The 27,723-nt window shown below is 40.6% G+C and overlaps 1 protein-coding gene across 2 annotated transcripts; it reads left to right on the top strand.

Annotated features, from left to right (window-relative positions):
- On the top strand, positions 1-27,598 carry slco2b1 (solute carrier organic anion transporter family, member 2B1). 2 transcript variants are annotated; one of them, XM_082548126.1, is made up of 16 exons: positions 1-16; positions 256-340; positions 2,728-2,832; positions 3,858-3,995; positions 4,272-4,434; positions 4,849-5,073; positions 6,978-7,076; positions 12,116-12,246; positions 18,540-18,636; positions 18,862-19,026; positions 19,127-19,316; positions 21,009-21,153; positions 22,189-22,349; positions 22,704-22,768; positions 23,320-23,440; positions 23,840-27,598. In XM_082548126.1, the coding sequence occupies exons 3-16, from the start codon at positions 2,767-2,769 to the stop codon at positions 23,997-23,999; spliced, it is 1,926 nt and encodes a 641-aa protein (XP_082404252.1). In that variant the 5' UTR covers positions 1-16; positions 256-340; positions 2,728-2,766; the 3' UTR covers positions 24,000-27,598. The 2 variants fall into 2 exon arrangements, with proteins under 2 accessions (XP_082404252.1, XP_082404253.1); XM_082548127.1 differs by lacking the exon at positions 1-16 and having other exon boundaries at positions 246-413.
- The last annotated feature ends 125 nt before the right edge of the window (positions 27,599-27,723 follow it).

Raw genomic sequence — 27,723 nt, 5'->3', positions numbered from 1 at the left:
CGGGGAACATGAAGAGGTAAGTGTTCTTCATTCAACATACATGTTATTTCTGACTCTATTTCTGACTTCCGTGCCGTCCGTGTGTTTTGTGTTATTTTTTTATTTAGGTTTTTAGTCCTGAAGAGAAGAAATCCCCCCCCCCCACACACACATACACACTAACACACATGGCTTTTTTCACAGACTGTCTTAACACAGAAGGAGGGTTCAAACTCTACCACTCTCCTCGCTCATGTTGTCTCCTCCTATTCTCAGTGAGTTGGAGGTGTGTTGGCAGCTTGAGTGGAACAGAAAGTCGGAGCTGCAGCAAAGTGAGAGCAGCAGAGAGACGAGCTACACAGTGAGTCTGAGTGTTTTTCTCTGTGGGAGGTTTCAGGCTTTTAGTGGGACAGCTGGGACTTTTCACTAAAGCTGTGAGTACGCGAGTGTGTGTGTGTGTGTGTGTGTGTGTGTGTGTGTGTGCGCGCGCGCGTGTGTGTGTGTGTGTGTGTGTGTGTGTGTGTGTGTGTGTGTGAGACAGCTCAGCCGTCGCGTTGCAGGAGTGTAACTTGACGTTGCTTCAGACAGAGAAAAGCTGGCTGCAGATTCTTTGTGCTGTTAGTTGGAATAAAGAAATTCGAGCTTGGAGCTGGATTTTTAAGCTGTTTGGTGTGTGACACGGCCTTTACAGTCATGGCGATCACAAGGAGCTAAACATGGTCAGAGACCAGCGTAATGAGCTCCGCAGCCAGGCTCAGTCAGAGGTTTCACAGAGTTCCAATAGCACTAATATTATATTAACAGAAATCATAAAATGTGTTTAAATATTAATTTAAATCTTGATTATAAAGTTAACAATGATGTCATGACCTGCATGGCATTAGTTATTCCCAGGTTTAGTTTGCTCGTTCTTCAGGGACGTGGTGACGATGTGAGGAGCCTGTACACAGAGCCATGAGTGGGCCTGATTGTGTGATAAGCTATCAGTATCCTGGTTACTCATTATCCCATGCTGCTTGTTTCCAAACACTGTGCTTGCTGTCAAACATTTAATCTACTGAAAAAAAGAACTTGTCTTTGACCCGACTTGTAGGACATCTGCTGGAAATCGTTTCCTGACACCTTCAAGGATTTTTCTTCTTTCAGTAGTCCAACAAAAACCAACCAATCCCATTTTAGCAGGCTTTGGTTGGAGAGGCACCGGGTAAACCATCAGCAATCTTCAGATCGAGCATGTTCACGAACAGTGATGAGGAAAACTGGCAACATGGAAGACCTGAAAAACTGGCCAAAGGAAAATGTTTCCTTCATTACAAACATTCAGATTATTCCAACCATCAGGAATCTCACCTCACTCCGTGAAGTCTGTGTGGAGGCAGAGGGTGGAGGTGGTGGTCATCGGTTTTATCTTCAAACATGAAGGTCGTCTGTTTGTGGCTCTGACAGATAAAATCTGTCACAGAATCGGTTGACGTCTAAGATAAGAAGCTACTTCCTGTCTTCTCCACCTCCTTCTACCACAATTTCTCTGTTTCCTGTTGTTGTTGTCTTTGTATTTCAGCCTGATTATGGAAATACGTCACACGGCACAAATCAAATCAAACACATTCTTGTGAATTTTGTTCACATTCAGTTCTGTTTTAGGGGAAAAAAACTCTTTCAAAGAAAAAAAAAGCTTTGACCTTCTTGGTAAACATCAACATTTGTCTTCTGGTCCTTTGCCCTTCGCAATAAAAGCCTCCAACCAGACTCCTCTTCGCCATGATGGCTGTGCCAACATCAGTCAGTCCACCGTACTGGTCCAGGATGAAGTGATGACTTCTTCACAGACATTCATGGTGCCCAGAGGGTGAATGCTAATGTGCCGTCAACTGGTGAATGCAGTTCCTCTGCTTGAAGCATCCTACGAAACACTGACAGTTTAAGAGCTAGTTGGACAGAAGCCAATGGGAAAACAGCCTTTTCAGGTCATTTTTAATAAAAAATGAAGTTAATTTTGCAAATTCATATTTGTCAACATGAAGAAATATCCAAAGTATGCACTCTGGCTACTAACTGAGCCAATAAGCATTCAGTGCTGATGATAGTGAAAACACTCCGACCAAAGCTTTTATCATTCTTCTTTAAAAATGCTGCAGAAGGTTCAAACAGCGCAAACACATCCAGAGGTCCAGTGCAGGTGAAGCTAGCAGCTACAGCAACCTGTGTCACCATCCACCTGTCCGTCGCAGAGGTGCTGACCTGGCTGCTCTGTGACGCCGTGTCAAATCACCCTCAGAACGATCAACGTTTTACTCAGCAGCTCTATATCCAAACACTCACACGCCCTGTGTGTGTATGTGAGGACCAAAATCTGCATTCTGCTATACTTGTGAGAACCAACAGTCACTTGTGAGGACACACAACCCAGTCCTCACAAATTTGAAGCCTTTAAATGCCTTCAAATTAGTGGTTTTAGTGTCAGGGTTACAATTAGGTTATGATTAGGTTTAGGGTCAGGGGCTAGGGAAAGCATTAGGTCAATGAAGGTCCTCACTAAGATAGCTGAACAGGGTTGTGTGTGTGTGTGTGTGTGTGTGTGTGTGTGTGTGTGTGTGTGTGTGTGTGTGTGTAGGTGTGTTTTTGTGTGCACTCAGTACTTCTAGAAGGTAGTGTTTGCTCAGCATGAGTGTGTCGGGCTGTTTGTGCTGGACTTTCTGCTGAATAAAAGCGATGAATGGCAGGTTCACCCATGTTTGTGGTTCACAGGGTCACTCTTCAGTCTCCGTGTGAGTCAACAGCCTCAACATGACCTCTGACCCCAGAAGCCTACGAGTTCCTGCTCGATCCAGGAGTCTCTTCAACAGCATCAAGGTTTGTCTGCAGCGCCACAGCAAAGATAGGATGGAAGGAAAGAAGGAAGGGACTGAGGGAGAAAGGAAGGGAATACAACAAAGGAAAGAAAGAAAAGATGAGTTGAAGGAAATTTGTAACATTTATTGTTTATTTCAAACTTAGAGCTGAAAAAGTGGGAGTGGTGCTCGGGCCTGTCCGGGCTCGTATGAGGCCTGCTGGGTAAAAATGGTGGACTGTAAACAGTTAAAGGCCGATGTTGTGTCAGACAGATGTTCCAGTGGTTAAGGCTTGTCTCTAACAGCTCGTCCCACAAAGATCTGATTTCAGTGTTTAACCCTGGAGAACCCATGGGGTCAAATTTGACCTGGTTTCTCCAGGGTTAAAGTGATGAAGAAGAACGCTCAGCTGCGTTCGTTAGTCTGCTCTCCCAGAGTGTCTGGAAAAACAAATGAAACACAATGACTTGATCACAGGATCACATGGCGCTGTAGCAATGCCTGTGACAGTAAAATCAGAAGTGGGCAAGGTCAGAGGTCAGATCCCTTCAGGCAGCGGAGAGATTTAAAAGCTGGCCTCAGACGCTCGCCTGTCTAAACACTGGAACCTGTGGGACTGAAACTTCACATCCTGAGCTTCATCCTGGAATTGTTCTCCAGTCACATGATCCCAGGACGAGCTCAGGGCAAAGAAAAATACTGTTTCTTGTCTGTACCTTTCACGTTGTGCTGAAATTGAGCCAGAAACAGACTGTTCAGTATGCACGATGGATGTAACCACCCTCAGGTTACTTCCGCACTGTGGGTGGAGCTACAAGTTACCACCTATAGATTCTCAAATGCTAATGTTAGCAGGTGTGGAAACTAGTGTGAAGTAAAGCCAAATAAAATGTCAGAATTTAAGTCGGCAAAGTTGGACTTCGGAGGTTTTAACACAGCCTGTCAGTCTGTTTGCCAGTTTGTTGCCTCGTGTGGATGTAAGGGGAACTGCAGCTTGTGTTAAAATGCGTTTTCTGACTTTCTGTCTTCTTCTTCTTCTGTTTGCAGTTCTTTGTGTTTTGCCACAGTTTGCTGCAGCTGGCCCAGCTTTTGGTGTCGGGCTACATGAAGAGCTCCATCTCCACCATCGAGAGGCGCTATGGCCTATCCAGCCAGAAGTCTGGGCTCCTGGCCTCCTTCAACGAGGTCAGTTCAGCTAGGACTCTGAACTCCTGCTTAATGAATTCATGGCTCTTCAGAAAGTCACAAGTTTGTTTTTGGTTTGAGAATACAGTCCAGTATACGATACAAGATGGCGATAAATGAATGATAATCGGAACGAGGTCTAAGCTTTATGTTTGAGATGTTTTAGTTGTCCTTTTGATGAAAACAAACAAAAACCTCAATATGAACCTGAAGGTGACAGGATTGGAAATCTTTGATGTTAGTCTTACATTACGGATGTTGTGTGTCTGAGTACAGGTGGGAAACACCATCCTCATCATCTTTGTGAGCTTCTTTGGGAGTCGAGTCCATCGGCCACGGTACATCGGCGCTGGAGCTCTGCTCGCTTGCCTGGCCTCTCTGCTGATGGGGGTAACGCACTTCATGAGTGAACCGTACCACTACACGAAGAGCATCATCGGTGAGAACACACACACAAACACACACACACAAACACACGCACACAAACACACGCACACAAACACGCGCACACATCGAACCTCCTGAGTTTTTTGAATGTTCTTTATTTTGTGGAGTAAGTTATCAACTGTCCCTGGTTTACATACTTCCTGGTTAACTGGAGCTCAGCCTTCTCTGACGCTCTGTTACCACAGTAACCTTACAGCAGTTATATTATTGGTCAGATTATTAATGCTCCAACAGCACAAACACAGTTCACAGGTCCAGTTAAGGGACGTTAATTAGCTGATGTGCCAGTAAATTAGAAATAGATTGAGTTCAGACTGAATCTTCTCCCTTTCAATTTTATTTGCAGAGAACGAAATCTGTGTGTTGAATTCAGACAATCTTAAAAGTGTCCCTGTTTTCCAAACAGCCTCCAATGAAAAAAGTGCCAACCTCTGCCAATCAGAAAGCTCAGTCACCACCTCATCCTACAATCAGACCTGCCTGAAACAGGAGACCCCTGCCCAGCAGGGGATCTACCCCATGCTGCTCCTGGGTCAGCTGCTGTTGGGCGTCGGAGCTGTCCCCATCCAGCCCTTTGGCATCTCCTACATCGACGACTACGCAAGCAAAAGGAATTCCCCGCTCTACCTCGGTAGGAAGCAGAGAATGATATTTTAACTCGCAATTTGGTCCCGATGTCACGTTCTGGGAGATTAAGTAGTTTAGAGGTTCAATACACCTGAGATGAAGACGTCAAGAAGTCTCTTGAGGGGGTTTCCTCAAAGTGAAGTCCCAAGTCCATCAGTGTATCAGTGTCTCATCAGTGTTAGTGCACTGCATTTAACCAACTGTTGCTGATTAGTTTGAAGATTCTTTATTTGTCACATACATACTTATACAAGTACAACATGCAGTGAAATGTATCCTGACACACTCCCCGACTGTGCAAAAGGGGAGAGAAGAACATTATACACATTGAGTACTGCATTTTATGAATGTTTCTCACGTTTTGAGCCTCTGAGCACAGAAAATAACATTTTCTATGACTTAACATCTGTACCAGGTATTTTCCACTAAGGAGTATCCTCCATCTATGAGCTTATACTTTCTGAAGTGTTCAAAAACTTTTTACTTTCAAAGAATTCATAGCTGACAAACTTGAAACTGTTGTTGAAGTACGGATGACTGCAATCTAAGACACAGCTCATATACCAACACTGGTCATAACTGATTGCTGAAATTTGATCTCACAGAAGATCTTGATTGGCTGGTCTGGATGAACACTCTGATAAACGTAATTCCCGCTGAACTGCCAACTGTGATGCAGATCAGGAGGAAAATATTTAAACTCTCTAATTGGCTGGAGTGTTGAGTCTTTGATCCAAAGAAAAAGGGTCCAAACGCACTTCCAGCTTCAAACCATTGTTGGGTTGAATGTTTGAGGCGGACACGAAAAGAATCAGAAGACTTTCCCCAATCGCTGAAACAGATTTCTGGTCTCTGTGGTGGACTTTTTTTTTGAAGAAAGAAAATGAACAATAGGGAAGTTTCCTCTAATTCAAAGACAAAGCCAGAATGACCCAAAGAGACACAACAGTTATTGCTCTTCAGCATGACTGCATTTCTTTTACCACCCACTATTATATCATAGCTGTGTAACAAATACCTTTGTTCCTCATAACTATCAGGCAAACATTGGCAAGAGTTGTATTTAACAGACTGAAAGCAGATCACTTGAGGCCATGAAAGATTTTCTGCTCAGGTCAACTCACATTACAGAACTTTAACTGGGCGTTATAAAAATATGAGAAGGCGATAACAGCAGAGACCGAGGTCATCAAAGTCCAAGAAGCTCACCTGACCTGTTACAGAACAGTCACTGTGACAACAGACGTGATTGTAGTGCTGCATTGTAGTTACATTAGCCTGCGGCGTCTCTGCTTATACAACAAACCTGTTTTAATTAGGATCCTGGGACCTGCAGGCAGGAAGTCTTTAATAATGATGTGAAATTTCTTCACTATAGCTCCATTGTTGTCCTAATTTCAGCACAAATGCTGCCCTTGCTGCATATTTTGTAGACACGGTGTGATTTCTTCTCCTTTTGCTTTTGTTTTCTGTCATGCTGGTGTAAGGAAAGCTGGGCATGCTCAGATGTTAAAACCTTTTCTTTAAATGTGAGATTGCTTCATACAACAAATTTGCTGTTTTATCTCATTTTCAAGTTTGTTGAGGCCTCTGAGTGTAAGAAGAACTGCAGGACAGCGACACAGCAGCCACATGCAGCTCTTTGTAACACCTCACAGACCTCGCCGCTGCTTCTTGTTCCATATGTATAATGTTTACTGTTGTAACCTCATAATGAATCTGTCTATGTGATGGTGAGGAGGTAGGAAATGTTTGGTTAGCAGAATCTTTTTTATGTTTGACGGAGGCGCCTGAAAAAAGCAGGTAAAGTATTCCAAAGTGATGTTTGAGGTGAAAGGTCAGGGTCAACCCGTTGGCCAGCAGGCGTCTCTTTCATCTTCTCAGGGGGTTTTTTATCGTGTCTTCCAGGCATCCTCCTTGCTATGACCTCAATTGGCCCGGCCTTCGGATTCATCACTGGGGCCCTCATGCTACGCTTCTATGTTGACTTTGACAAGGTACCCAAAGGTGAGGAGGCACACTGTGCTAATGCTATACAGCTGTTTAAAGAAAGTTTATCTTACTCATTTTTAAAAGGAAAGGAGGACTTCCTGCATGTGAGCACTCAACATGGTGTTAATAAAAACAGTGTAAAGCTGACTAATGTGGGTCATTTCCTCTAAAATCTTCTACAAAAGATAAAAACCCATAAAATAAATCATATTTAAATGATGCAGTTTGGCAAACAGTGGCTGAGGTCTTCACTGGTGGTGTGAAGTTCTTTAAGACAGCCATGTTCTCGTGACCATCAGGCCGCAGACAGGTTTTGTAACAGATACACACCCTAATGACCTGTTTTTGTGTATTTGCTAACTGGAAACGCTGCAGCAGCGCTCAGTCCTCGGGCTGTTTATGCCGTGCCAACATTTCTACAAAAGGGTGGCGGTTTAAAAACAAGTGTTCTAGTTTATCCTGTTTTACTCATGAGAAAGCAATGCTGAAACAAAGAATGATATCTAAAGATTAATATTTGGGTTCAGCACACCGGGAGATTGTCAGTGTTTGCACACTTTATGCAGTTACTGCTGTGGAGATACTGAACCCGACTCTGCTGGAGGCATTGGTCTCTTGGAACAATACATTGTTATGTTTTTAACTTATATAACGAAGCATCGTCATTACTGTCGATATTTGGTGCAAATAATAGAAATGAACTGAACTCAAACCTCTGACATCCAACAAATGATCAAGCTGTGAAGCCTTTCGTGAATGAGCATTTCTCATGTTTTGGCGGATTTCCTGCTGCCTCTTCTTTCTTCACACTCAGCCAGACGTAATTGGAGGTGTAAGCTGGTATTTTGTAGCTGAAGTAGTAGATTATTTGCTGTTGAAAGTTTCAGGCTTAGGGCAGATATCCAGATTAGAAATATGTTCAGACAAGGATCTGAGGTGTTTTCAGTGAAACTATTATATTTATTTCATTAAATACTCCACAGTCAGCTCTTTGAACTAGTCATACTAATTATCAGTCACCGGCCCCACTCCTGCTAACCAATTGTGTTTTACTTGCATCTGTTTGAAAGAGTGTAAACACGAAACATTATTTTATTTTATCTGCTAGAATATGCAGAAAATAGTTTTAAACGTTAAAAACATTTCTTCAAGTCAAAGATTGTTATATATGATTTAATTTTTGCTTGATGCATAAAGTTAAAAGATTAAAACTCATAAAACAAGTTTTAAAAACAAACATTTTCATTTGATTCAATGTTATATGATGGATTATGCAGAAACAATAAAATTGGGCTGGAAGGTCTATCGCTTTAATACATATTCAGGGTTCACATATCCTAACCCTAACCCATGTTTTTAAAAAGTAACTAAGTAACAAAGCAACTAATTACTTTTGAAAACTAGTAATGAGAAAAGAAACAGGATTACTTTATGTTTGTGACATTGCATTTCTAAGCTTCTTGCTTTAATGTGTGACCCTAACCTTAAGTGGCTAGCTGGTAATGTGCTGGATGCTAACAGGCTAACTCCCACCATTTCTGGGATCAATAGTTCTGCTACATCTGCTCATATTTCAGGTTTCGTTTCTGATCTAAGTTGAGTGAGAGTTTCGTGACATTCAATCAGGCATTGCAGTCGTTTGACGTCTGCATGATTAATGATGTTACAGTCTCTTTACAGACTTGTTGAAACAATAACTTGCTTGTTTCAACATTCCCAGTGGAATGCGTACATGGGCCAACAGATTGTGAAAGTGAATGTGCCGTCACACAACATGTTTAACAATTTGCATGTTTAGAAAAAATGTAAAATGTTGCATCAATTCTGTGTTTGTAAGTAAAAACATACAGAGGAGAATGTGTGCGAGTGTGTATATCTTATTTTATTTTGTGGGGACCAGGGACAGGATGGGACGTGGAAAATTGAGGGCGCTTTTCTTTTGCTTCATGAATGTATGTTTGAGGTTTAATTTGTGGTGCTAAGGTTGGAGAGTTATGTTTAAGTTTAATTTCCTTGAAAAAAAATAAAACAGCACACACACAAGTTGAAGCTGTCACCTCGTAATCTGTATTAGGGATCTGTATTCCCTGTATTAGGGATTGACACACTTAAAGGTGTCACTGGTGGTGGTTGGTGGGCTAGTAAATGAAAAGCTTTTTTTGATGTGGTTTGATTTGTAACACAGTTGGCATGTAGGTTTATTGGCTTACACTGAGCCTTCAGGCAACTTAGCGCTGAGTAAGCACTAAATATGTTCAGAGGAGAATTTAAGGACAAATATGTTCAATGAAACAATATTTAAAAAAAACATTTACTGCACACACTACAAATTGTCCCTGTTTTTCTATAAAGTTTTGTCAATAAAACACCAAAATCACCAATTATAGATTTTAACCAGCAGTCATGTGCTTCATTAGCAATAAGTATTTTTATCAGCTTAAAAGCTCAACTTTAAATGCGTTTAGGCAGTTTTGATGATACATTCCTCCTTTTTCTTTCACTCATTTAGGATCACAGGAGATGTAATAAATAGATATGAAATTAAGGAACCAACAGATTTTTCTGATAACTAAAGTATTTTAACTTTTAATGTTTATCCATCCTTTCTTCTTTAGTTTTACAAAGAGTCAGCTACGCTGTGAAATATCTGGGAAGGTTTTCCAATAATAACAGCTGGATTGACAGTGAGGACAGTAATTGGACAATAGATTAAAATTTGTAAAGCATTGTTTTTGTTTTGGAAACAAAAACATTTGTCTTTGTTTTTCTACAATTAATGGATTTTATTTTGGAATTCTTCTCTTGGTTGCTGTTGCATAAGAGCGGTCACACTCACCTTATTTGAAACCTTCACCACTGGAACCAGTGCTAATGTCAGATAATAGATAAAAGCAGAGCAGTCTTAACATGACAATAACTGCACACTGAGCAGTGTAATGAGGTTAATATAGTAAACAGGTAAAGCGGGTTAAGGTGTCCATTGCAAGATTTTTGGAATGTTGTTGTTGTCAGAGCAGGACCAAGAGAGTTACTCATTCCTGATCTTCAGTAATTACAGCCTTGCAAAGTTCCCACGGAGTTTTTCAATGATCAGGTTCCACTGGGATTAGCCTTCATTGTTTGGCGATTCAAACATGAATGTCACTAAAATCTGCAGAGGTTCTTCATCGTCATGGGTGCAGCCACAAACAGATAGGTAGAACCATTTTCATTGGTGTCCCTCGATAAGCAAAGCCATAACTGGTTTAATAAATCAAGGAAAACAAGTGAACATTTTTAGATGGGCAGTGACGTTTGTTTCAGATTGGCAGCATGTCATTGGTGTACAGTTAAATTAGTGGAAAGTTGTGTTTACAGACTACAGGTTGTGTCTTGATATCTATAAATTTTAGGATGTAGACACAATTACAGCATCCATTTTTTTTCTTTAGTGTGCATTTTGAAACCTCCAATTATACATTTGGCTGATGTTATGTTGGCTGCTGGTTTATATTTGGATAAAAAGTTTATTTCTAGGACTGCTAAGTTCTTCTTGCACCTGCAGACTGCACAAATGCACAGATCCCCTCTAGTAACAAAGAAAAAAAATACTAAGTTCTAAAACTGGTGCTGAGACTTCTGGGATGGTCTGTTAGTACACTTAAATGCAGAGCAGCCATATTATAGCTCAGATAATTAAAAATGCTCCAAAAGGGTCCAAAAGCACAAACATGAGCCAGAGGTTGACGTGAAGGAATCCAATTAGCTGAGGTGAAGCTGACCAGGCAGCTAGCATCTAAATTTTCATCAGATTTTGCTTAGAACGTTCACACAGTACTGAATGTCAAGTTACACACGGTGAAAACACTAGAACCAGGGACCTGTAGGTTCTTGCAAGATCGAGTTATGGGAAGCTCACTTTTACCAAGCAAAAGAAAGTCGTTTGTGTTTCATCCAGAACAACCTCTGACAGGGAAGAAGATTTCAGCTTGTACTGTAAAAGCATTCAGTTTTAGTTCTTTGTTAGGAATGACTCCATGACCAACCCTAACTATAAATAACAGCAATGGCTGTCCAAACATGGAACTCCACCAGCATAGGCTTCATCTGACTTCTGTTTTTTGTGTAAATGACACATCTTTCAAACAAAGGAGGTATGATGACTTGTTGTTATACCATAAAGCGCGTACAGTAGGTTTTTCCCTTAACTGGCTCAGTAAGTCATTTGGGGGGCAGTTGTTTCACCATTTAGGTCCAAGTATGCGTTTAAATTATCGACTGTATATTACAAATGTGAAGGACAAGTTATAAGTCAAACTTGCAGACGTATTTCTATCAGAAGATTCATGAATTTAAGCAAATTCAGTCTTTGTATATTATTACTTTAGGCAGAACTACTGGAGTCAAAAGATTACTTCCACCTGGTTGTATTTCACAACAGAGCAGGCATCACTGAGAACTAATATCACATGATTACTTTGGAGGTATAAAGGGGGAGCTGCAGTGGAGGTGGGTTGCAAATTGGTTTGGAGTTTAAAGGTTAAAGCAGCGTAAATATTACACCCTATATAAGAATTTTTGGATATGTACTTGGATGAATGATAGGCTTATGGGCTGGCAGTGAATTAACCCTATGTTACATGTATTGATAATTTATTGGCTGATATAAGGCAATAAACAGCTGCAAATAAAATGAAAAAAAAAGAGTCGTAGTCTTCGCATGTGGCAACACAGTGGTGCAGTGGTTAGTTCTGTTGCCTAACAGCAAGTTTGACTCACCATCTGGCCTCTCTGTGTTAAGTTTGCGTGGGTTCTCTCCGGGTACTCCCGCTTCCTCCCACAGTCCAAAGACATGCATGTAGTGGGGTTAGGTTAATTGATTATTCTAAATTGCCCATAGGCATGAATGTTAGTGCGAATGGTTATCTGTCTCTCTGTGTTAGCCCTGCGACAGACTGGCGACCTGTCCAGGCTTTACCTCGCCTCTTGGCCCCCCTGACCCTGATAAGTGGAAGACAATGGATGGATGGATTCTTTGCATGGATTTCATGATTTGTGTTCTCTTCTGTTTCCAGAGGAGATTGAGTTGGACACTAAAGACCTGCGCTGGGTGGGAGCATGGTGGCTTGGCTTCCTGGTAGCCTCGTGCCTCCTCTTTCTCACTGCACTACCTTACCTCTTCTTCCCCAGAAACATGCCCAAAGAGGTGAGTCAGTCCTATCTAATACAGAAGAGTTGTTGTTGGTGTAATTGAACTTACATGTAGAGAAAATGTTCATGGGCATAGTCAGCATCCGTTATGGGCCTTAATATCCCAGATCACGTTATTTGTAACATTTAATCCAGCACCACTCAAGGGCTAATGCTTGAAGCACATCAGATGCATTGACTTTGTTTTTCTTTACACACCTATAATTGCCTCCCCCTAGCTTAGTGATTAATCCAGACAGATCCAAGATATGCGCATGTGTAGCAGGTGTAACTGAAGATAATTACAGGGGGCTCACAGTGACTCATGTTCTCTGACAGGTTGATGAACTCTATTCTAGGGAAGAAAAACAGTTGAGTAGAGCGTAAATAGCAAAACTGTAAAACTTGTACATTTGTTCCACCAACAAAATAGATATCAATCTGATTAATCATTAATACACCTGACAGGTCTTTCATAGAACCTTTCTGCTGGAGAGTGGCTTTTCAAGTGAACATTTTATTAAATATTTCATAATGTTTTATCTGTAGTTAATATCGGATTGAATTTATACAGAGCTTTTCTAGGCACCCAAAGCGCTTTACAATTCTACTATTCATTCACACACTAGTGCAAGCAAACCACAGTTGTAGCCACAGCTGCCCTGTGACTGACAGAAGCGAGGCTGTCATATCGCACCATCGGCCCCTCTGGCCAACACCAGTAGGCGGTAGATGGAGTGTCTTGCCCAAGGACAAAACGACCAGGACAGAGAGAGCTGGGGGATCAAACCGGCAACCTTCTGGTTACAGATGAGCTTCCCAACCCCCTGAACCACGGTCGCCCCAGTTGTCTGTGGCTTTCCATCTTTCGCCAGCTATACACCAGTAGCTAATCTTTCTATTGGTACTTAAATGCATTGTTCTTTATCTTCTATTTTGGTTATTTTGCCAGCTCCTCTCTATATACTTGAATTTTTTTGAATTATGTTTCATGATGAGTGGTATTCAGCTTCTAGGTGTGGCAAAGCTATGTTTGGCAGCCTGACATGTGGTACCAGGTCACAGATTTAAATAGCCAGACTGGCTTCCGGCCCTCACCTCGAGTCATGACTGAAAGACCAATGTAGTGAATAAAACCAACCAAAATAGGTTCCTTTCTCAGGTGGGCTGGGCTTAGCTTCAAAGCTTGGTGAGGAGTTCGAAGATGGTAAATGGCCTGTATTTATATAGCGCTTTACTAGTCCCTAAGGACCCCAAAGCGCTTTACACATCCAGTCATCCACACATTCACACACACATTCACACACTGGTGATGGCAGCTACATTGTAGCCACAGCCACCCTGGGGCGCACTGACAGAGGCGAGGCTGCCGGACACTGGCGCCACTGGGCCCTCTGACCACCACCAGTAGGCAACGGGTGAAGTGTCTTGCCCAAGGACACAACGACCGAGAGCCCCAAGCCGGGGCTCAAACCGGCAACCTTCCGATTACAAGGCGAACTCCCAACTCTTGAGCCACGATCGGCCGAACATTTGGAATCACTGCTTAGCTGTGACTGACTTTTAACAAGAAGACAATGAATGGATCTTTAAAGACCTTTTATAATTGCTTTTTTTCCAGTGGGAAAGTTGTAAAACTTTTATTTTACGATAGTTTATCAGACCACCCGAGAGCTGCTATTGTTATCTAAATGATGAATATGAATTTTAGTTTAAATAATCTGCACAGATGTGGGATGAAGTTTTCTACACAGGGATAGAGGAGGAGATCTGTCTTCTCTCCTCACAGCAAACACAAGCACCACTGAAGGAAGGAGTGAATCAAAACTAGGAAATGAAATGGCTTGTAGCCAATATATCACAGTACTTTTCATCAATTCAAGAAGCCCTTTGTGGTTTCTTCGCTCAAACATCTTAATGGCAGCAGCCAAAATCAAGTGATTATCTTAATTATCTCGATGCGATAATGATCAACTGAAGCCGACCTGCAATCCAAAGAGGTTTTAATGGTCGTCATTATAGGGAGTAAGTATGTATGTGTGTGTGTGTGTGTGTGGGGGGGGGGGGGGGGGGGGTGTACTTTGTTTGTTTGTCAGAAACTGCATGAGGTAAATGAGTCGTTTAGTTAAAAATATCTGTAATTGCAATGCAGCAAAATACAGCTGTCACTAACTAAAGAAAGCAAAAAGCTCACAATGCTGTTATTATGTTTTATGATAGAGAAACTTTCTGCTTCTAAACCACAGGAACACAAAATGACAGGATAAGATGAGGCTTTGTTGGTGAAGCTGAACTTATTTCACTTCAACCAGTGCAAACGTGAAACTGCTTTTGTGTGTTTTGGCTCAGTCCCAACACAAAAGAGAAAGTTCAGCTTCTGCACATGTTTTATCAATTAAATGAGACAAACTATCCAATTGCCCAACAGAGTTTCTTGGAATAAGACTCCCTGAGCATGCTGCCAAACATCAGTGCTCGACCAAATGTTTGCCTGAAAGCCTCCCAGTCACATTTTTTAGCCTGTTTTCATTCCATCAGGTCAGAGGTATTTGCTGAGATCTACCATCTGAAATGTTAGCTCTAACCGTTCAGGGTTGGACTCATTAAAAGTGAGTTTCTGAGCGGACAAAAATAGAGCCATGTCATTTGAAATCTGGCTACGTTGATGTGAATGGATTTCAAACCGTAAGTTATCTAATGTTGGATGGTTTCTTTTGTTTTGCTTTGTTTTTGTTGATGGGGAAAAGGACTTTTTTCCATTTGGCAGTTTAGACTCAGAGGGGATCTGTGGTTTATCCGAAGCTAAAAGACTGGTCTTTTGAAATTTGAGCAATTTAGTTAGAGTGAACTCATTTCACAAATAAGGTAAAGAGGGGAAAATGCAGTCAACAAGAAATCATGTGAATTTCATAAGAAACAGAAACAAAATCAAGCCTTGAAGATTGATCCAACCAGGTTTTGCTGATGACTGACGAACTCTGTCTGTATGAAGCTGGTGAAAAAAATGATTGATTCATTGTTATTGCTACACACAGTGCTAATGCTGTACTCTCAGAGCTGTGAGAAAAAAGGAAAGCAGACTAGTCAGCAGAGATGGGCAGCAACGCGTTACTTGTAACTAATTAGATTACCGTTACTTTCCCGTAGGAACGCTGCGTTACTGCGTTACTAAAACCGTGATTTTTTGCGAGAATGTCTCACGACAGTGACGTAAGCGAGTGCGCCGTTAGTGACAACAGCTGTCTGCAGATCAACAATGGATCACATATCGATTGTGGGAGAGAGTATGAGCGTGCAGCGTTTAAAGCGTGGAAGTACTGACCTTACTTTGAGTTTGATTCCATAAAAAGTGACAAAAACATTAGCGTCCATCGTGCGTGGGAAGAAAACTTCTTTTTACAGCGAAAAAACCCCTAAACTTCCAACAAGCACCGAGTAGCTACGACGTAATGGGAAACTCACAGAGAAACTGCCGTATCCTTCCACTGACCGCTGCACACCTGCACCAGGGTAAACCTCCGCCTACCGCAGTCCTGCTTTACAGGTGAAAATAGAGCAACAGGACCGTTAGTCTTTGACTTTATTCATGTGTGTGTTATTTATTATTATTAGGGTTAGGGTTATTTATTCTGTGTTTTACTTGCATCTATTTGAAAGACAAAAAAAAAAAATTTATTTTATGTGCTGGAATGTGCAGAAAATAGGTTTAAATGTTAAACTCATTTATTCAACTCAGAGAATGTTGCAGATAATTAAATCTTTGCTTGATGCATAAAGTTAAAAGATTAAAACTAATAAAACAAGTTTTAAAAAGAGACTTTTCCATTTGATTACATTTTGTATGATGGATTATGTAGAAAAAGTAGAATTGGGCTGAAAGATATATCGCTTTATCACCTGTTCAGGTTGTAAATCGTGTTTTTAAAAAGTAACTAAGTAACTAAGTAACTAAGTAATTAATTACTTTTGAAAATAAGTAATCAGTAAAGTAACGGGATTACTTTTTTGTGGAAGTAATCAGTAATTAGTTACTGATTACTTTTTTCAAGTAACTTGACCAACACTGCTAGTCAGTCTGGGAAAAGAAGGGATCTGGACATTTCCAGTCCAGGATGTTTTGGTAGAAAGATAAATGATGAATTAAAAATAACTTTTTGGGCTAAATTCTGAGATTTTAATTATTTCAATTATTGAATTAAAAAAATTTTCTTAGCTGTTGAAAGTTGATCTACTGACAAACTGCCTGTCTGTAGAAAGGCAAAGGCAGTTGGACTGATAGGTCAGGAGTTCATCCAACTGCAGGAAAATCAAACAGATCAAGCTGGTTTGAGATGACCTGGACTGTCCAAGAATGCAGAACAAAGCAAAATATCTAACAAATTGAAACAAAATCTGTATGTTTTATATATAGAGACATTAAATTTCAGTCCATTAGAAAAATACACCCAACAGTACCGTACATTTCCTGCTGCTCATGCTACCTAAACCTTACATAGAAGTGGTCAGGCAAGAGACTCTTCTGAGATAGCAAATCAGATCACTCTAAAACTGAAGATGTAATAACTGTGTTAATGTCAGCAGGGTGTTTTATGAAAACTTCAAGTTGATGCCTTGGAAGTTTTCCACTGTTAGACTTGCATCACATAATATTTAAAAAGACCTCCTGGACCTTCCTTAGAACAGTTGCATAAGTAGCCACTAAAGACGAACTAACAAAGTCCACATGCTGCAGGAATGAGGGTAATATCCACAAACTAACAGCTGGTAACCAATCTGTCAAACCTAAGATACAGATTACTGTCTATAGATTAAAGCAGGGATCTGTCCATCAGATCCAAGGTAAGAACCATAAACCAGCCAAAACAGACCAATCAGAATAGTTTTGACTATACAGCAGGAAACTTTTCTATCTTCACAGCTGCTTTAAGTAAATTTTCATTTTTAGACGTCACACTGCGCACTGCTGCATCCTAATCTTGTCCCCACATAAGAAAGCATTTTTTAATCTTTAAAGGGTTAAATGATGAAACTTATTTCAGTTTTGTGATGGAGTCTTTCTCACATATTTCATTGTTTAATTATGTTATTGTTAATGAAACGTAACTCTCTGTAGCACAACTCTGACTAGATTTTAAACTGAAAGTATTTCCGTGCTTAAATAAAACCTTTGCACTTAGTGGACATCCGTGAGCTCTGTGAGATAAATCACTGTTGAGCAACAGTCTGGAACAGACTCGGTCATTTGTTTGAAAAGCTGCAGCAGTGAAAGGCTTTTGTGACGACTCCATGAACTGAACCAGGTTTCTCTGCTGAGTTTGGTGAAGAATTACTGACTAAACTGGCCAATAATTACTCACATGTATCACATGTATGTATATATGTATATATATACTGTATATATATTGTGTGTGTGTTATGGCCTACTATCTTCACCTCATTACTTAGCTGGAGGGAGCTGGAAGCTCAGCCCTGACCCAGATATTTTGGACAGTATCCAGTTTGGATCCTTCCCGCCCACACGAAGACATTTGTGAAGTTGAGAAGAGTATTTAAGCTTTCCGATTTTATCCAAACAAGGTTCTTGGTGAATAAAACATTTTGTAGCAAATTTGTGTGGCAAAAAGACTCGCAACAGTTTTTCTTTCTTACCTGTGCAGCATGTGCTTCACAGACTGCACAGCTGCACTTTCACTTCTTGTTTTTGAACAGTGTGCTATGCTCAGCACTGTGCAGGAATAAACACATGCAATGATAATACTGCTGCTAATCTGACAACTTGAACATTAACACACCCATGAGTCATTGTGCTCTCTGACACAAAACCGTCTGCAGTCTAACAGACTGGAGGGGAACAACTAACTACTAAATCACACTGGTCCAGGTTTAGGGTCCGTCACATTGTAAAATGACCACCACAGGGTCAATAAATAGTATCAGTCACAGCTGGTTAGGCAGTAATGGTACATTTTCAAAGTACACATCACCCTACTGTTGCTCCACTATCCAGTCCTGGCCTGTGGTTACAGTGGGAATGTAGATTTATCTCAAGGTTCAAACGCCTTCTTTATCTGCCACAGGGTAAAATAGTCTCCATTCCAAAAACCGTTCTTCAAATAATCTTGGCATTTGTCAAGATTTTAGATTAAATAATTCATGCCTGCGAGTAACTCGCATTTCCCAGGAACCAGCCAGGAAACATTTATCCAAAGCCTCAGACAGATTCATGAATGTAAACTTCCATTTACTGGTTTCACATCTCACAGTGGAAAAACAAGGCTGCCATGTGATATTCTTTCCATATTTGTGCAGGAAGATCCAGAAGACATTGACCCCGAACCAGAAAGTAAGGAGCAGCAGCAGCAGACAGACACACGACAGGAACCTACCCTCATTCAGTTCCTCAAAAGTAAGAGTCCTTTTTCCACTTCTGTTTCCTGTCCAGCTGAGGTGACTGAAGGGTGTCAACCAATTTAAAAGAGGTCAACAGCAGCAAGGGCTACTTCATCCAGCTGCATCATCCAGCATTTTATGCTCTTTAGTCTATGTACCTATTAGTCTAAATGCTATTTTTTGTCCATTAGAAACTTAGTAATGCATATTAATCCTCAGTCATACTGTACACCTCCCTCAGGTTTTCCTAAAATCGCTCTGCGAACGCTGCGAAATCCCATCTACCTGCTGGTGGTTCTGGCTCTGGTGAACTTGTCAGCTCTGCTGTCCGGCCTCGCCACCTTTATGGCCAAGTTCATTGAGAAACAGTTCAGCCAGAGTGCCTCTTTCTCCACCATGATGATAGGTGAGAGGACCTGAATAGTGCCATGAAAGTCGTTACAGCGGAATCAAGCTGTGGACATAAAAATGAAGCTTCTGTTTTCTGAATTATTGATTTTTCGCAGGAGGAGTCGGGATCCCAATGGCGGTACTGGGGACCGTCCTGGGTGGAGCTCTGATGCGTCGGTTCAATCTTTCAGTCAATGGCGCCAGCAAATTGTGCACAATAGCCATCCTTCTCTGCATTCTGACTGCCCTACCAATGCTGTTCCTCGGCTGTCCCACACAGAACATTGCTGGGGTTTCTAACAACAGGTACTTGTCCCGTTACCATGTAAATCCATGATTTATATTTTTTATTGTATATTCAGAACAAATTCACCTTAACAGGGGACTAAGTGTACCATAGATGGCAAACAAATGTTCTCACTTGTTTATTATAATATCACAAACTCGTGAAAACTCGAACTAATAAAACAAAATTACTGATTAAATAAAACAACTAAGTTGCCCAAAAACTCTTAATACACCAAAGAAACACATGACAAGCAACAGGGGGGGTAAAGGGTGAGAGACAGCCAGTGTAGACAGCACATCCGGGCCTGCAGCCTGTGCGCTGGTCTCCTTGATCCACCGTCAGCATTGGAAGGGAATAAGCGTTGAAGGCGTTTGGAAAGGGAGGGGGGGATGAGTGTGTGCATATCAGTGTATATGTGTGTGTGTGTGCGTGTCCAGAGTTCAGCTGAGACAGTGTCCTTCGTCCTGCCAGGCTAAGTAAACAGTCTGCCAGCCAACCCAGGTGGCCTTGCATGAAATGGGAAGAACAGTCTAAACACAGTCGTTATCAGGGTGTTTTTGTTCGGCTCCAGCCTTGAGACAACAGCTGGTGCCAAAGGGGTATCCGCATGAAGTGATGGTGCTTTTTACTTTAGTGCGAACAACTCATATGAATTTCAAAGCAGTTCTACAGTCCAACACTGGTCTCTCAATCTCCCGTTGGAGAGCTGCGAGCTTCGCCATGATGTTATCAAACTTACGCTCCGTGATGTTGTCATTCTTTTTGCTCAAAGAGCAGGTTCTGAGAACTCACGACCGCAGTGCACTCCCCCAAGATGTGATCGAATTTGCGCTCAAAGGTGTTGTTCGAGCGAGCCCCTCCAGATGTAATCCAGTTTTTCACTCAGTGGTCTTGTTCTGAGTATTCACAGCAGCCGTAGCCTCTCCAAGATCTTATCCGTGCTGCACTCAATGAGCCCATTTTGAGAAACTCACGCCTCTCCCATCGTTTCAATCCCAGCGGGCAGCCTTGTGGGGGTTTGAACAGCCGGTTCCGCTTCCTTAATTCTTCGATAAGTCAGGGCCAAGCCAGCTCCGATCAGCCAGAACCCTGTTATCATGGTTCCGAATAGGTAGATATCTTCAGCACTCAGGCTCACCCAAGCCCAGACTTCTCGTTGACAAGGGGTGTCAATTGCATTCAGAGACCAGTTGATCAAATCCATAATTCCTCTTTTAGGTTTTAGAGAGCAGACTGTGAGAGAGTGTTCCAGAGAAAAGTAAAAACACAAGACAAGACAAGGACATAAGAAGCTAAGCAGGGAAGATAAGGGAGAGGAGAAAAGTGCGACCGCCTTCGTCAAGAGCAAGAGCAGAAACCCCATACGCTTATTTATATAGTTTCATGGAAAGGATACCACTGATCAACCATCGGTTAAATGGTTCATTTGACCACTGGTGGCAACCAATTTTACCTTTGGCACCAGTTTACTTCACTGCTGTAACTGCTACAGTGCAAAAGGCATGATTTACAGGTTCCTTTCTTTTGTTGGTGATGAGACCTTTGTGTAACTGATACTTAGTAAAGCCTTTGACATCTCATTTTGATAAAAATCCAGATGAACTTGATAAAATGATTCAGAATATATGTTAATAATACTTATTGTAGGCATCTACAGCTTCTTTATTCACCTTTAAAATGTTAATAAAAATGTGTGTTCGTATTTTCAGCTATGATTTGTTGCAGTGCAGTTCTAACTGTCACTGTTCTGAGGAGGCGTTTAACCCGGTCTGTGGTTCAGACGGCATGGAGTTCAGGTCTCCTTGCCATGCTGGCTGTCAATCTGTAGAAACAGACAACTTCAGCAAAGTCGTGGTAAGACTCAGTTAATCATCTTTCCAGAAATTTTTTCCTGTGAACCGATCTGTTATCTCACATTGTGACTAAGGCTCAGCTCTGTTTGCTATTCAAATTTAAATTCAAGTGGTGTGTAGTCACAAGGAACTGGCATGCTTTCTGTGGTGGTTTGCTGCCAGTTCCCATTTCATTTGTTTGTGCTCTTAGGAAATCAGTGACATCACATTCCTTGAGAATATGAGGCATTGAGACGTGGAGGCGGCAGAAACATTTCGTTTTCTCTTTCAGTCTTAGATATACGCTGGCTTTATTTCAGACTCTTACACACACACCATCATCTTATTGATATTTGTGTAGCCTGAACATTCTGTGGAAAAGGCCCTGAAAGAAAACAGACCACAATAAACTGCACTGAGAAGCAAATTTAGCTGCCAGTTTATCATTATTATTATTTCATTTGTATCCTTGAGTTTTAATAGCTTACAGCTGTTCCAAGGTGGTCTCACTATTACAGATGTTAAGCTTAAATTCAGTGTGTGCTGCCAGAAAGGATTAGGGGCCCACTCGGGGTGGTATCTTTAGGAGTGTCATGTGTTTGTGTCACTGCGATGGTATGAGTGTCCCACTTTTCATTTTACCAGTCTGTCTGTGGATTTACCTATGAAAGTGAAAGTAAAAATACTGGTTTTAAAGAATCTAAATTGGGACCTTGAGTAATTGGCCAGATGTGCAAGAAATTCTACATCCAGATGTTGCAGAACTCTCCCAAACCTCTCCCACTGTAGGAACATTTTTTTGTAGGTTTGACGGACCCTAATGGTCTAACAACCGTTGACTTCCCATGATTTTGTGAACTCAGTTATTCACTGACAGAATGAATCAATTTCTAATCCAAGCACCGTTTCTGACTTTATGATGAAACTGGCACCGGCAATAGACCGACTTCATTATTTAAGAATTACTTTGTACAAGAGAGGAAATAAAATGCAAACAGGTTTACTTAAAAAAAAAGCTGTACAAATAACAGATCTATTTGCATGTGCGTTTCTGTAGAAATACACTGAGTGCCGGTGTGTCGGTGGTCTCAGCTTCGCCTTACCTCGGAGCTGTGGCAGTGGGTGTGAGCATCTCCTCCTACCCTTCGTGATTCTGCTGGGTCTCACTGCCTTCATCGCCGCCTTTTCCCAGACACCATCATGCATGATGATACTCAGGTATGGAAAAGATAATATAATGTCAAATAATGGGGAATGCTTAAGTCGGAGTCTTTTCATTAGCAACAGTTTTAAGTAATTTAAAGGAAGGACACCAAAACAAAAGTTTTATGAAAAAAAAAGAAAAACTTGTAAAGCTGCCTTTCATTCCCTACAGAGTCACATGACAAATTGTTGTTGTTTTAACACAATCTTTAGCCTTTAGACAAATATTTTCACATTCCAGTCAGGTACTACTTTCTTTTCTAAACATGTGAAGAATCTAGAGATTTCTCTGCAGATTGCCTACTCCATTAAATAACAGCTACTGGAAGCCTGTTTTTCGTTATCATGAATGTGATGTCTCTGCTGCAGGGAGGTACCTCCAGAGGATAAGTCTTTCGCAGTGGGAGTTCAGTACATGCTGTTCAGAGTCCTCGGTAAGTCATCACATACGTTCTCCAGTGACACGAGGTCTGTGTTTAAACTCAAAGACCTGCTGAAGGCATTTTCTTTGATGCTTATATGCTTAGATGCAGTTTCATACACTGGTTTCTGGCAATGTTAAGAATCAGTTTTACCATCTTATTTATTTTTTATTTTTTGGAGCCAGATATGATTATATTTGCACAAGACAGCAGTGCAAAGAAACATTCAGATAAAAATCCTCAAACTTCAGCCACCAAAACTAGTGCTGAGACCTACTGGACAAGCTCTTCGTACAATTACCACAGTGGCCATTTTACTGGTCAGATAAATTAAAAACGGCTCCAACAGCACAAACATGGTCACGGACTCCAGTTAGCCAAAGTGAAGCCAAGCAGACAGCTAACAGCTACAGCCACCTGTGTCACCATCCACCAGTCATAGAGGCTGCACTGTTTACTTTTTGACATAAATAAATCCAAATGAATGAATTATTTAAAAAATAATAATAATTTGGGGCCAAAATTATGATTTTAACTGAGTATTCATCTTGGTCTATTTACAGCATTCATGCCCGGTCCAGTGTTGTACGGCAGTGTCATCGACACCACCTGCATCTTATGGGGCAAGAAATGTGGCAAGCAGACGTCCTGTCAATACTACAACTTAGAGCGCTTCAGAAGCAGGTAAAAGGAACATTTAAAGATACTAACAAAATACAAAAAGTGGTCATTAAGTTTATTTGACTATTGAAATGAATGCAGCAATCATTCCTTCTCATAGTAGGAAAGATTAAATTGTCATTTATATAAATATTGTGATGCATTTTGTGAGACAGGCTGTAAATTCTTTTTAAAAGAGTAAAACAATTTCATAATCCTTATAAAAACAACAACTGAAATGAACACATTTTCTGCAGTTATAAAGGCTAAAAATTTCACTGCCAGCACAGAATCACACTTTTCTCATTCTCAGTAGAGATTTCTTGCTTTGTAAAGCGTTCTGTCATCTGATTGCATCCCGGACTAGCCCCCAACCATAAAAACAACCATAAAAAAACCATAACCACCTGTTTGTGTATTCAGGTTTCTAGGGCTGCAGGTGGTCTTTGTGTGTGGAGGGTTGCTCTGCTACCTGCTGACAATCGTCGTCCTGCGGAAAAGAGACAGGTATCAGGAAAGTGATTACCAGATGGTGAATCAGAAAATATCAGAGAATGGCAAAGAAAAAGAACTGATAACATGAAGTGGATTCTGAGAAAACACTTTTCACTGAGACTGCATAGGTAGCTTTTTTCTATGCTGGTTGAAAGGACACTGCCACTAAGCAGTGAATTACTCGGTGTGGTGGATGCTTCACTTATAACGGAGCAATGTGCTTGCATTATAAGGCAAAAATAATTTTTTTATCACTGTTTTGTTTATACATCATGGCTAACATTTCAGAATGGTTTTCTTGTTTTTAGATAGAACTTCTTAATGTGACTGACAGTGTATACTTATGTAAAGTTTCACTTACGATGTTTAGTTTTTGGCCATTGAGCAGTATATCAGTCCCAAACTGCGTGCCAAAACTAATAACCTGAGTAACACGGGACTCTGTTTTTCAAGATTTTTTTTTATTTGTCTTTGATGAAGTCATAAACTACATAAAAAGGTCGCCCTAACTACTGTGACGTCACCCCTGACATTTTGACTATCCAACTTTAGTGTTTTGGCCTCCCCCTTGTTGGGTTTTTGTAGCCAGAAGTGAGGATGCACATATATATGCAATCATATACTTAAGCACATCCATATATATAGGTAAATGATCAAAATATAATGTTTTCTTGCTATAGAAATTTAATTAAAGTAACACTTGCCTGGCATGAAAATAAGGAAAAAATATCACGTTATAGGGAGACACATGAGTTGCCATTGGCAACATGTAACAATATGTTTAGCACTACACTGTGGGACACCACTGTACCAAATTCCACTCCTTCTGCATGTATAATATTTCCTGTTTTGAGATGACTTATCTAATCAAACCCATAAATCTTTACCAATATGTCAAAGAACTGTTAGTTCCAAGCAGAAATTTTCCATGTTAGCATAAGGTCAGACAGGAAGCTCATAATTTGTAGTTTTAGATATAGCAAGACTGCAGTGCGGAATGAAGATCATCTGGATTTAGTCAGCGTCCTTTCACTAAGAGAAAGAGAATGTTCACGTTAATGTTCACATTAACGTGAACATCAGTTTCCAGTTTCTTCACACATGTCACTGCTTAACAAACACTTAGCGAGTAGCTGCAGAGTGTTTGCAAACAAGTCGGCACCTTTCATAGAAATTTCATACAACCCTTGCTACTGCAACGAACGTTTTACTACAGCACACTACACCTGTTTGTGAAAAATTTCACTGACTGCTAGCAAACTCCAGCAATGAATCACAGCCAAACGGTGGTTGCCAGGCAGTTGCCAAGCAGTCTTTAGGCCTGTGGGGCTGGGGTGAAGTAAGTTACTGACACCCTCAGGTGCTGCTTAAAAATACTCACATTGTAAAAGTAGACCTTTGCAGTATATGTGCACCTGCCTGATATACAAAAAATTGTCTCGCAAACACATGCTTTATTTAACCTTTTTTTTTTTTTTTTTTTTTGGCCTGTCCCGTTTGGCTCTTTTGCCATCAGAATTGTTGTCTAAAGGCAAAGAAAGATGCCCAACGGATTTACTTTACCAAACTGACCATCCCAGCCTTGCCGTAATGGTTCACCTTTTATTGTTTATTTTATTTTCACTTACTGAATACGGGACAGACTTGACTGGGGGAAAGAAAGGGAGAAAGAAAGAGGGAAAGAGAAACAGCTGAGAAGAGGGACGGGGGAGAAGGGCAAAAGACAAAAACCAACAGAACGGGCAGAGAAAAAGAAATGCATATATCAATCACCTGGATCACCTGCTGAGAAAGAAAAAAGAAAGCAAGCAGAAGAGAACAAGAGTAATAGAATAAACAACATCACAATGATATATGGGAATATGACAGTAAATACTAAATGTTAAACATTATTGTGCAGCACATAAGATCAACAGAACACAGTGTGCTTTGAGGTAGGAGCCAAAAAGGGTGTAGTTTGTGGGTGTGATCACCCGTGTGTACACCTGTGAGCATGGACGCGCTTGTTTTTTGTTTTTTTAAAAGGTTCCTTCATGTAATAATCTGCTAGCGGGTGTGGGGGGGCCACAGCTCCGTCCTCCAGGGCTTTATTTAACCATTAAGAACACAGCCTTGGTTAAAATAGTGGCTTACAAAAAGCAAAGGCATAACAAGGAAAATTAAACATTAAAAGCACAGCAGACTTCCAAAGACATGTTATAGACCCACTGGTAAAATGGTGCCTCTGGTGGTGGAAGGCTTAGTTACATTTTTTAGATGCAATTATCAAAAGTACCTGTACCTGTAAACTCTCTAATAATGAGATCAGTGTACTCACAGTGATCCCTGTGACTCTAATGCTCAGGCTGTACACTGCTCTAAATACTCACTTTATTACAGTTTTTTCTACTCTTGGATCTGTGTGACATCGCCATTAGGCGATATCCCTAACATGGTCATCTCAGGCACTTAAGCTCCGCCTACCTGCTAGTCAAACTTTCTGTTTACAAGGAGCAGTTGAAGCTGTCTTAAAGGGGGAGGAGCTAAAACAGCTCAGTAAGGTGGCTGCACGACAACCGAGTATGAGACAACGAAAGTTTATTTTGAACTGTGAATCGTGCACACAATTGGAATACAGTTGTTACCTCTGACAGATCAATGTGATTGTGGTCTTAAAGATAATACATCTGCAAAAGCATCACTATAGGAACAAGTTTCAGGTGTGAAAAATGTGGTCATTATATCATTTCCTGTACATCAGTTAAATTACATCCAGCACAGATTCCTTTAAATCTCATTTTCACTTTTACTTTCACATTTAAATGTGTCAAAAGAATTCTTATTTCAACATCACACTAATGAGGAAGCCAACAGCTTTCATCACTGAATATTTTTAGTGTACCATCATTTTCACTGGAAATGAAATAAAAGAGAAACATCCCTGTGTACAGTGAATGTATTTATGCTGTGATCTTGAAGAGAGAAAGCAGCTAGGCCAGCTTGTTTCAGACAGAGGGTGGACTGAGGGCTGAACCAGAGCCCAGGATGAGGTAAATAACAATTATTGCCAACTGTGAACCATGCAATGCTACTCTAGTGGAGCTCAAGAAAAAAAATATGGAGCTATATTGAGCAGAAAAGGTTTTCTATATGGGGGAACTACAACTTTACCAGAACACTGTGACAGGATTCTGGAGTCACGAAAAGACTTCAAAGAGATTAAAGAAGGGAAACTAAAAAAGAGAGAAGGATGGCAAACAAACAGAAAGTACAAAAAGGCACCACAACACTCTTTTTATATGAAAATGTGAATTCATGAACTTAATTCTTCCGGCACAAACAGATCCCGTGGACATTTTCCGAGTTTGGATGAATTTAATCCAGCGAGATGTCTTCAGTGTTTTGTCACTTTTTTATAAACTGTTTTCTACAAGTTTGATAAAATTATATTGTGCTGAATGTTTAAGTGTTTGTATGATAACCTTTCATACTCGAAACGCTGTTCTGTAAATATTTATATCCAATTGAACAGTGAATAAAGGACACCAGCTTTATAAAAAATATATGAAATATATAACATTTTAGAATAAAGTGGAGCAGTATCACTAAAGCACTAATCGAAATGTGATGGACAACATATCATAAAATATCATCAAAATTCATAATTTTTTTTGTATGTTTTTAAATAAAACTAATTGACACATTTAATGTTGAAGTGTGTTTATTGTGTTTATTTTTCCACATGTGATTTGTGCACATGTGTACATTGTTTACTGCTTTTTGTGTAAAAGATAAATTGGCAAATAAAAAGCAACTCGGTTTTTCTGAGCATT

The sequence above is a fragment of the Aulonocara stuartgranti genome (genome assembly GCF_965226115.1).
Source record: "Aulonocara stuartgranti genome assembly, chromosome: 10".
NCBI classification, from domain to species: Eukaryota; Metazoa; Chordata; class Actinopteri; order Cichliformes; family Cichlidae; genus Aulonocara; species Aulonocara stuartgranti.
The sequence above is the reverse complement of the archived record's forward strand: the minus strand, read 5'-3'. Positions and strand labels throughout refer to the sequence as shown.

Coding starts and splice junctions, on each gene's coding strand:
- slco2b1 (XM_082548126.1), top strand. CDS start 2,767: ATGACCTCTGACCCCAGAAGCCTACGAGTTCCTGCTCGATCCAGGAGT. Junction 3,996..4,271: donor TCCTGGCCTCCTTCAACGAG/GTCAGTTCAGCT, acceptor GTCTGAGTACAG/GTGGGAAACACCATCCTCAT. Junction 22,769..23,319: donor CATGCTGTTCAGAGTCCTCG/GTAAGTCATCAC, acceptor GTCTATTTACAG/CATTCATGCCCGGTCCAGTG.